Source organism: Trichoderma breve, chromosome 2, assembly GCF_028502605.1.
Source record: "Trichoderma breve strain T069 chromosome 2, whole genome shotgun sequence".
Classification (NCBI taxonomy): domain Eukaryota; kingdom Fungi; phylum Ascomycota; class Sordariomycetes; order Hypocreales; family Hypocreaceae; genus Trichoderma; species Trichoderma breve.
The window spans coordinates 2,698,654-2,708,989 of NC_079233.1; the positions used below are offsets into that span (position 1 = coordinate 2,698,654).

At 52.3% G+C, this 10,336-nt stretch overlaps 4 protein-coding genes across 4 annotated transcripts; 3 read left to right on the plus strand and 1 right to left on the minus strand.

The window, feature by feature from the left end:
* Positions 1-520: 520 nt before the first annotated feature.
* T069G_03040 (uncharacterized protein) lies at positions 521-3,104 on the plus strand (the record flags this gene model as incomplete). The annotated part of the gene is made up of 5 exons (XM_056170250.1): positions 521-761; positions 807-895; positions 957-2,652; positions 2,719-2,759; positions 2,838-3,104. The coding sequence occupies 5 exons, from the start codon at positions 521-523 to the stop codon at positions 3,102-3,104; spliced, it is 2,334 nt and encodes a 777-aa protein (XP_056031142.1).
* A 940-nt stretch (positions 3,105-4,044) lies between these two features.
* On the minus strand, positions 4,045-5,190 carry T069G_03041 (grap2 and cyclin-D-interacting domain-containing protein; the record flags this gene model as incomplete). The annotated part of the gene is made up of 1 exon (XM_056170251.1): positions 4,045-5,190. The coding sequence occupies one exon, from the start codon at positions 5,188-5,190 to the stop codon at positions 4,045-4,047; it is 1,146 nt and encodes a 381-aa protein (XP_056031143.1).
* Positions 5,191-5,536: 346 nt separating this feature from the next.
* On the plus strand, positions 5,537-7,481 carry T069G_03042 (glucosidase II beta subunit-like domain-containing protein; the record flags this gene model as incomplete). The annotated part of the gene is made up of 3 exons (XM_056170252.1): positions 5,537-5,630; positions 5,808-6,749; positions 6,835-7,481. The coding sequence occupies 3 exons, from the start codon at positions 5,537-5,539 to the stop codon at positions 7,479-7,481; spliced, it is 1,683 nt and encodes a 560-aa protein (XP_056031144.1).
* A 1,656-nt stretch (positions 7,482-9,137) lies between these two features.
* T069G_03043 (methyltransferase domain-containing protein) lies at positions 9,138-9,836 on the plus strand (the record flags this gene model as incomplete). Its single annotated transcript, XM_056170253.1, has 1 exon — positions 9,138-9,836. The coding sequence occupies one exon, from the start codon at positions 9,138-9,140 to the stop codon at positions 9,834-9,836; it is 699 nt and encodes a 232-aa protein (XP_056031145.1).
* Positions 9,837-10,336: the final 500 nt, after the last annotated feature.

A 10,336-nucleotide genomic window follows, 5' to 3' on the forward strand; every position in this document is an offset into this window, starting at 1 on the left:
GCTGCTTGCTTGGGGCAAGTCTATTGACGTGCGAAGCTCCTCCTTTGCCACCCGCCATCTTCGAGTCGCCCGACAAATAAAGCGCTCGGTATTTCTGCCGCACGAAGCAACTGGCTGCCCGTCAGAGGCGTCGATCGCAGACACCACTATGCAACACCTGCTTCCTACAGCAGTCTGAAGCAGTTCCTGTTGAGTCGCCAGTTCCTGTGGCGGATCGCAAGGAAGCGAGGCACTCGTCTCTTAGCTCCTCTCTCGCGTGCGCCATCTATTAGGCGCATGACCCTGGAGCATCTCTGCGCCGGTTCTCGATAATCGTCGCATTAGATCTGGATAGACGACCTGCGAGTCCCCTGTTGAGATAATCGTAGGACCAACTCGTATCTCAACCAACCCGCCGATCCTCGCTTGATTACCTTCCAAGCATCGTATTCCCCTCGTTCATTATTGTTTGATTTTCTTTTCATCTTTTCTTCATCTGGATTTCTTCTTCATTTCGTTGCGCATCTTTTGCATTTTCACAATGGGCAATACAAACACAAAGGAATCTCGCTCCGATTATCCCGAGGATGGCCGGGGGCGGCGATTCGACATGGGAGATTCCTCTCGCGGTGTCTTGGGCGATCCACGTCTCCAGCTAATGAGATCGGAGCGAGGCTTTCTTAGCCTAGGAGCGGCTTCTGGGTCCCGAAGTAGAGATCGCCCAGATGCCCCGTTCGAACATCGCGAGACAAAACAAGAGCGAGAAGCACGGAAGCTCGAACGTGAGCGAATCCAAAGAGCTCAAGACCGCGAACGGAGTATACGAGAGGAACACGTTGACGGAGGTTATCTCGTCACCATGGGAACCTATGTTGGGACTGAGGATTTCAACAAGGCTGTTGTCAGACAGCTGCAGGTGCGTTGTTGCTCTCCAAGCCGAGCATTGTTATTGGCCTCTCTAACTTGGAATCACCTAGATTGAGCGAAAAATGGCCCCCTTCTGGCGTGGCCTCAATGACTGGTCTGATAACTGGGCTGAGCACCAGCTTATTGCGGCGGCCCGTGGCCTACCTATCCCCGCGGCCGATGCGCCTCCTGACCCTGACTTGATACCTCGCCTGCCACCACCGCCTGACTCTCTTCCCACCCAGAATCTAAGCAGTTTGACGGTGGAGATGGGACCTAGGACTCTCTCAACTGCTTCAGATCGTAGCGGGTCAGGAAGTGGCTCCGCGTTGCCCTCCCCATCGACGGCCGGTCCCTCCAGGGGATCTATAAAGCCAAGGGCGAGGGCATTGGCGGCGGCCTTGAGCGTGGGCTCTCGAAATACGTCTTCGACTGACTTGACACCCAAGGAGATCAACCTTCCCCATGACCCATTTGTCAATGGCCAGCCGATTGAGGTTTTCCTTTACAAGGATGCCTCTGAATGTCCCATTTGTTTCTTGACATACCCTCCTTATCTCAACCACACAAGATGCTGTGACCAGCCGATATGTAGCGAATGCTTTGTACAGATCAAGCGAGCCGATCCACACCTTCCTGAGCACCACCCCGATGGCCAAGCGCGGGATCCGAACGAGGGCCTCTCTGCCGAAGACCCCCCCGAAATGCTAATATCAGAGCCTTCAGCATGCCCCTATTGCCAACAACCCGAGTTCGGTGTCACATACGAACCGCCTCCATTTCGACGCGGGCTGACCTTTTCTTCGTCCAACATTGCTTCAAACACTGCCATGTCTTCTCAGAGCTCACTCAACTCTACATTGGCGCCTGCTCCTGTAGCAGGACGGAGAAGGGCACATAGCTTGTCGGCCAATGCACCCAATGTCATCACTACTGACCGTGTCCGACCGGATTGGGCCACGAAACTGGCCACCGCGCGTGCTCACCAAGCACGCCGTGCCGCTGCAGCCACCGCTCTCCACACCGCAGCCTTTTTGATAGGAGGCAATGAGTCTCGGCCAAGGATACGTACGAGTAGGTTTAGCCGGAGGAATACGAGCACGAACAGTGGCGGTACCACCACTCCCGGAGGACACAGCGGTGGTGCAACCGATACGGCAGAAGGTCAGGAGCCACCTGAACGAAGTTCGAGCCGGAATCCAGATGGCACGCGTCGTACTCGAATGGAGGAGCTTGAGGAAATGATGTTTATGGAAGCGATTCGTCTGTCACTCGCAGCGGAGGAGGAGCGGAAACGCAAAGTAGAGAAGGCTCTTCAGAAGGATGCCAAGAAGCGTGAAAAGGAACGTGAAAAGGCGGAGCGTAAAGCTCTTAAAAAGGCAGCCAAGGATCCTTATGCGGGCGGCATCAGCGGAGCCAGTGGAAGCAGTCTTTCCTTGGGCCTGGGTCGCAAGCGAGGAAATAGTGCAGCCAGCAACTTGCGACTTGAACTCACTCTGCAGTCGAATTCACCATCGGCCTCGCAGTCGAGCAGAGCAGCGGAATCTCCGAATCAAGAGACTAAAGCGGAGAGCCCTGGCGACAAGGGTAAAGGGGTTGAACGCGAGCCTCAGCCGGGCGCAACAGAAACGACCTCCACAGGGTCACTACCTATTCCTACTTCGAGCAGCCGTGGAGGATCCCATTTGCGGCAGATGAGCAACGCATCCTCGCTCGGCTCGTCGGTGGGAGACAGCCCATCGGGCAGCCTCACTGATCAGGGGCTTGGTAACTCGGATGCAGCCAAGAGACGCAGCATGGGCAATCGCAGTGACAGCGGCGACGTCGAGACAGAAAGCGAGCCCATGTTTAATTTTAGCAGCCTAGCTGAGATTGTCGGAGTCAACCTTGAGGATGGATCCTCGACACAGCAAGCGGAGCTGGGTGACGGCTCGCCCCGTCCGCTTTCCCAGGTCCCAGAGGAGGAGAAGGAGGATGAGGGCAACGTTGAGCATGTAGAGAGAGCTCTCAAGATCGAAACATCGGGCATGAGCAATGACACGGTTTTCAGTACCAGCGAGGCAGAGAGCAGCTTACGGGATGCACCACCTTTTCTCGACACGCCAGAGTTGACCATTACTCCGGAGACCCCAATTGTTGAAGATGGTGGACCAGAGGATAAGCGCCTAGGAGAGTCCCATGTGTCCGAACATCATTCAACTACTCAGGCTTTGCATTGAAGAATGGAGAGAGATTGCCGCGATGCCGATTGGCGTGATGATTATGATGCCACAGGACGAGGTTGGGCTTGTTGCAGCAGGGGAGAATTCTCATTCATTTCTCTTTTTCTTTCTCTTTCTTTCATGGAGTAAAGGAAATTTTCTGTGGACCAGGACGGCAACGATACAGGGAGCCCGCAGTTTGAACCATTTGACGTGTAGTATATGTGACAAGTATGTAAAGCGGATGTATGTACTCAGCGATTGTTGAACATTATGCAATGAATAGACTAAAATCACAAGATGACTGTGTCCTTTCTCTCCGTCTTTCATTCCTTTTCTCGGTTGAAATTACTTTGAATCAAATGAGCACCTATGCATGTCCCCATTTTGAGTCGTAAGTGTCAACGTCATCAAGCATCCGCCATGTTCCAGCTGTTATCTATTTTAGATAGGTATATACATGTTGTCTGTTTCTTCTTGTCTCTGCTGCGCGAAGTTATTGCCGCTTTTGGAAAGGCCAGGAAATACGAGACATTGGCGTTTTGAAGCGAGCGGGAGGTGGCGCATTGTATTTGTTCCTATTTGGGTATTTGACGTGTTTGCTAGAGGTTCAAATATATATAAAGAAGCTATCAAGCATACAATGGGCTTTGTGAATTGGTTTTTCGACAGTCCTTTGTGGTGTCAGAGTTTGTTGGATATGGCTTCGAAATATCATGTTATTGACATTTTAGGAAGTATTCCGTTTTAGGGGAGGTGGGAGACATGGATGTGGATGGATTGGTTGGTTGGGTTGATGGATTTGCCTGGCAGGCTATGGGAAAGAACTACTAGGGGGAAATAAAGAACAGGAAAATACAAAATGCGTAGGCGGGGGGATCTGGATTTGGGAGGAACAGATCAACAGCATTGGTGATGATGTATGGTGGTGGTTGATGGAAATTCTCATTCGTTTATGCTATGCTTTTTTAATCTCCTTCTGAAACTTCTCTGTCCACTCCGTAAACTCGTCTCTTGAGCCGTCCCAGCTCTCACTCAGCAGCTCGCTCACGGCAAACGCATCGAGGAAGCACTGGTCCATGGCATCATCAATCTCCCTAGGCCGCAGCTCGTAAAAGGCACACGCCAAATCCCCAAAACTATCAGGGAGCTTCTGCAATAGAGTAGCAAGCTCATCTAGTCGGCGCGGGACTTTGTCGCCAGCGCTGCTCTGCGGTAGGGACGGCAGTTTCTTCATGCGGCGCTTGGTGATGGCTTGGTATAGGAGGATGACGAGGCGCAGGCGGCGGAGTGATGATTCGAGACGGGGACGGATGCCGTCAGGGTCGGAGGCGGGGATGCTTCGGTGTGAGTTCATAAGGTCGTCGAGAATGTTTTGCGTTGATATGTGAGTGGACCCGACTTGGTCTGCAAGATCATCAACATCATCTTCGTCATCGTCGTCGTTGTCGTCGTCTTCATCAGGTTCCTCGTCGCCCCATTCCTTCATCTCTTCCATGATGTCGTTGAGAGTGTCTTTCCACTCATTCATCTTTTCCACAAAGAACCCGCTGACGCCGCCATTAGCAAGGCTGATGACCTTGTCGCAGGAAGCCCAGAGAACACCAGTTGACGCAATGCTGCCTTTCCCCGAAGCACCAAACCCTTCATTTTCCTTTGTCAAGACTTTCCCATCCTTGGGAATCTTCTGTAAGAGGTCGGCCAGTTCTGACAACACACGCTGACACCTCCATGCCAGCTCGCGCCGGAATACCAGAGTGTATCCGTTGGAATCGCAAGCCTGGACGGACGCCGCAAGACCGGGTATAGGACCGGTGACGAGCTCGCGGACTACGGACGAGATTGCGCTCGGAGTGAAGGGCTTGTTTATGATGAGCAGCGAGACTTTGGTGGCATGAGCTTTTATGAGAGTGGCAGAATCGCGGGCCAGGGCGAGGGCATCGAGAGGCGTTGTTGATGCTGACGAAGTTGCTGGTGTCGAGACGGTTTCTGGGTTGTTTCGGATTTCACCCAGCACATCTTGAAGCTGCTTCAGAAGAGCTCCTGCGGTCTTGACGAGGGTCTCGAGACTCTCCAGAGCCGCAGCATCAGGAGCCGGAGCCATCAGACAAGGAGGGAAAAGAGAATGTATGTGGGATTAAGAGTGACGGTTAACTTCTGCGGCTGAGCTGTCAAACCATAGTATTGGATTAGATGGATGGACCTTTTTTTTTTTTTTTTTTTCTCTTGGAGGGGTACCTATCAAAGTCGCATCTCCCCTGGAACCCCGCGATGTGGGACATCTTATCGGGGGCTTTGCTGTGCCGGAGCTTTGCCGGAGGAGCTTAAGGAGAGACTCCACCAAGGCCAGTGGGGGGAGCTGCCACTTTGTCTACTTGGAGACAGCTTGGGCGCTACAAGCCACCTTTTGTGTCAAGTTCAACATCAACCCCCTTTGCAACTTGCCCGCGATGCAGCACCCAAAGAGTTTGGCGCTGCTGAGCGTCATGTGCTCGCTTACAGTGGCTGCTGCTGGCAGCGTGCCGCGCGGAGTTGGACCAGAGTGTAAGTCAACTAAATAGTGCCTGTTGCTGAGCCGGGGAGCCTTACAGACGGAGTGCCGGTGTGAAGACATGGCCAGCTCAGCTCAGCTCGGGCTGCTCTGTGGCCTCTTGCAAAGGCCAATTGGGGTCCAATTGATGTCCAATTAATGTCCAGTTGCTGATTCAAACGTTGTTTTAGTCATCTCTCATTACCAAAACAAGGAGTTTGCTTGCATCGCCAACCCCTCCATCGTCATCAGCATAGATCGTGTCAATGACAACACCTGCGATTGTCCAGACGGCTCAGACGAGCCTGGCACTGCTGCGTGTGCCTTCATCGACCCTCTCTCTCCCGAGCAGCCCCTGTATGGCAGCCCTTCTGGAACTACAAATGCCACCCGCACCCTGCCCGGATTCTGGTGCAACAACAAGGGACACATTGGAGCCTACATTCCGTTTACATTCGTCAACGATGGCATCTGCGATTACGATGTCTGCTGCGATGGATCTGACGAGAACGGCAGTGCCAACGGTGTCAAGTGCGAGAACCGCTGTGCAGCCATAGGCAAAGAGTACCGGAGACTGGCAGAAGAGAGAAAGAAGGCCCATGCAAAGGCCATTGTCAAGAAGCAAGAAATGATCAAGCAAGCATCGGAACTTCGTCAACAAGCCGAGGCTCGCGTCACCGCTCTGGAGAAGGACGTCAAGGATCTCGAGGTCAAGAAGGAAGAATTGGAGCGCGAGTATGCTCGAGTCCAAAACGAAGAAGCAGGTAAGATTGTGCGACGTAAAGCCGGTGCCGGGGGTAAACTCGGTGTCCTCCTTGGTCTCGCCAAGGACAGAGTTGAAGAGTTGCGGGAGGCTCTCAGACTGGTCACGGAGGACCGCGAAATCATGCGCGGCAAGAAGAACGAGCTCGAAGCCATTCTCGCGCAGCTCAAGCAAGATCATGACCCCAACTCCAAGGATGAGGTAGTCAATGCTGCGGTCAAGTCTTTTGAAGACTGGACAGCCCGCGAAGCCTCCGCTGACCAGTCCGAGTTCCTCGAGTCCGATATCAACGAGATCCTCAAAGAGGACGATGAGACCAACGGAGTGAACTGGAAAGCATTCGAAGAGCATCAAGATGACACGGACATTCGTAAGCACTATCAGCTTATCGTCATTGTCTCTTTCTTTTTTAACTTATTTTTGTTGGGATGCTGACTTTGAGTCTTTTCTTTTAGTCTACGATTTTGACGCTTACATCCCTCCCTTTATCCGCGATGTGCTTCATGACAAAATCAGGATTGTTCGTAAATGGCTAATTTCTAATGGCATGATGGCCGATCCGGCCGCCGATGGTTCAGAATCGAGTGCTGTCAAAGCTGCTCGGGAGGCGGCCGAAGGAGCCGCGCAGGAGCTCAGTCACAAGTCTAGGGAGCTTGAGCAAGAGAGGTCAGATCTCCAGAAGGATTTTGGGCCGTCTGACATTTTCCGCGCCATCCAGGGCAAGTGTGCTGAGATTGATGCCGGTGAGTATACGTACGAGCTCTGCTGGCTCGACAAGACTCTCCAAAAGTCCAAGAAGGGACACGCTTCCACCAATATGGGCAACTATGCGCGAATCGATATTGCAATTGCGGATGAGGAAGATAGGGTGGACGGTAAGAGCTTGGGCAGCGGTCCCAGGATGGTAATGCGATACGAGAACGGTCAGACTTGCTGGAACGGCCCTCAGAGACGAACCGACGTCTGGCTCGGATGCGCGGAAACGGAAGAGATCTGGAGGGTTAGCGAGGCCGAGAAGTGTGTCTACAAGCTGGAGGTGGGAACGCCGGCAGCCTGCGAGGACGAAACTGTCAAGAAATCGCATGAAAAGGATGAACTGTAAAGCGGCACACCCTGGGGCATTGTAGATCGACAACACACGGCCCAGACACTGTAAGGCATGGAGCGGTTGCGACGACCCTCGTCTGCGAGCGGGCGACAGCCATTTCGGAGTACGGAATTAGAAGAAAACGTTTACACCAAAGGTCAAATGATAATCGAAATGATGATGATGACGACGAGGAGGATGACTCTTTGTCTTTAATGATACTAGTAGCACCTGCATCACCGCGCCGAGCCAAAATGTGACAATTGCTGATGGAAAACTCAAAGAGGGATATCCTTTGCAGACGACACATCGGTTTTGGCTGCCAAGTCATTTATTCACTTGATGCCCTATTGGACGAAATTCATGCGAGGCCGACTACTCGTACGAGCTCTACGACCCACTGCGCGCCATCTACAGTATTAGTTCGGCGCCGAGGATTGGACTTCTTCCAGACCAAGGAGGCTGGCGCTGTATGTCAGATGGTGGGCTCCAACTCTGATAGGTGACACGGAATATTGATGGATGGAATATCGCCACATTGTTTTCGATGATGTTTCCGATCCGCCACGACACCCTCAGCAGAGACAGAGGCAGAGACACAACAAAAGGCGTGGTCATGTCAGGTCAGAGTCGGCGGTAAGAGACTTCGACAAGACGGACGAAAGGGGGACGACAAAAGAGTTGAAGCACCGGTGACGCCCAGGAACAAGCGGACTGGTCAATGGCTGCGCGCGCGGCGCAAAGCTGAAGCTGTCCCAAAGCTTGGCGGGGCCCGTCTATGGATCCTTTCTTCGACCTCGTGTCTAGTGCCAGGCTATTTGAGTCCTAGTGCCCGGAGGCGTCTGGAAGCCCCAGGGCTGAGACTTCACCGCATTGAGGTTGATGCAAGATTCCGCGTGTCGCGCAGAATCCTACCTGATTGGGTCATCTTGCGGTTCTCGAGCCTGGTCGCGGGTAACTAGCATCCTCGGCTCCGTTTGAGGTGCGACGTCGGTGATTAGCAGTTAAAGCTGGCAAAGCTGGCGAGGATCAAAGCGTCCTCGAGAGACATGGGTGGTCGGTCAGGACGAGAACGCCATCTTTGCCTTTCTCACACTCACAAGCACGAGCATCACACTATGACAAGTGGATTTATATCAACGATGTTAGCGTCCGGCATCCGAGATGCCCGTTGTTGATCCGGTTGACAAAGGTGCCGCCAAAATAGGAAGAGCAACAGAGTTGATTCAAATCAAGTCCCGTACTGTACGAGCAGCCCACATCCGGCCATCTCTGGTTCGCTGGGGCCGATATATTAGTAGGCTATTTTGGTTGATAGCATCAGTCTACCGTGTAAATTTTGGCTTCTCGCAACTTTCCTTCTTAAGCAACGACAGGACCCGCGGCCCCGTGTCGCTTTTTGATGGGCCTCGGGGAGTTTTTTTTTTTTTTTTTCAATCACATCTGGAAGCACAGACTCTTATGTTGGAAGCTTGTAGTCGATTACCCCAGGCCAACGTGACCCATACATAAGAGTTTCGTTTCTTCCCTCTTCATTTCGTTACATTCATTCATTCTCTAGTTATTTATCTATTCCTCCAGAGTGGTGAGCTTCTGGTATCGTCTGCTGCAGTTCGGTTGTGAAGCTTCCATCATCTTCTTTTCTCCATCTTCTATATAGTCTCCGCGAGTATGGGTGAAGCAGAGTTACCAGCACAGAATGCTGGCTCATCAACTTACACTCCCTTCCTGCTACGACTATACGACTTGGTAGTTCTGAGCATATCAAACAACTACGCGTGGAAGTGTTCGACAGAAAAAGTACAACTACCCCTTTTCAAATCTGCTCTAGGAACCAAACATCTTGATGTTGGTGTTGGCACGGGTTACTTCCCTGCCAATGCCGTCAGGACACAAAGCTCTTGCAAAGAGATTACACTCGTCGACCTGAACCCCAATACACTGAACCTGGCAGCTTCTCGCATCACTACAGCACAGAAGAGCATCAAAGTACACACCGTCGTGGCCGATGCGACCGAACCGCTGCCGCTGCCAGCAGGCGCAACATTCGACTCCGTGAGCATCTTCTACTTGCTACACTGCATTGCTGGACCGCCAGAGAGGAAAAACAAGGTTTTCGATCTGTTAAAGGACTACGTTGCCGAGAACGGCGTTCTAGTAGGAACAACCATCTTGGGAGAGGAGAGGCCGATGAACTGGCTCGCGAGACGACTCATGACGATATACAACGATAAGGGCATATTCGACAACTGGAAGGACAGCAGAGCCGTGTTCGAGGAGGGCTTACGGCGGAACTTTGGCGAGGTGGACATCCAGATCATCGGCAGGACCATGGTGTTTACCGCAAGGAATCCCAAAAGGGCAACATAGTGCGCCGTCATCATATGATGTTCAGGGGAGGTGTGATTGGATCGGACAGCGGCAGATACACGAGAGCGAGGAGATGCCCTGTTCCAGCTAGGGTGCGGGAATCAAACGTAATGCTGACCCCGGATACACGGAGGGTTTGTTCTTCTAAATTGTTGATACCTTTTTTTGTAACTATCGTTGTATTATCTTTCTTAGTGTTAGCCTTCGCGGGTTTTGCGCCGCACACAAACTACAATATAGTCAGCAGTACCAGTTCTGTACTAATCAGATGCTCCGTTCCCTTATCCGAGGTAATGGTAATGTTTATGCCCAATGTGCGTGTATGCCCACATCAGTCCCCCCTGGCATGGAATCTCCTTGGTTCCCAGCCAAAGCTGAAATGCACAGGGGCGGGGTCTCCACGTAGCCCGACTCCCAGCTCTTCAAACCATCTTATTATTTTCCTCCTTGCATCATTGATAAATCATCGATCACCGCTGTTGACAATCTCTCCACAGGCG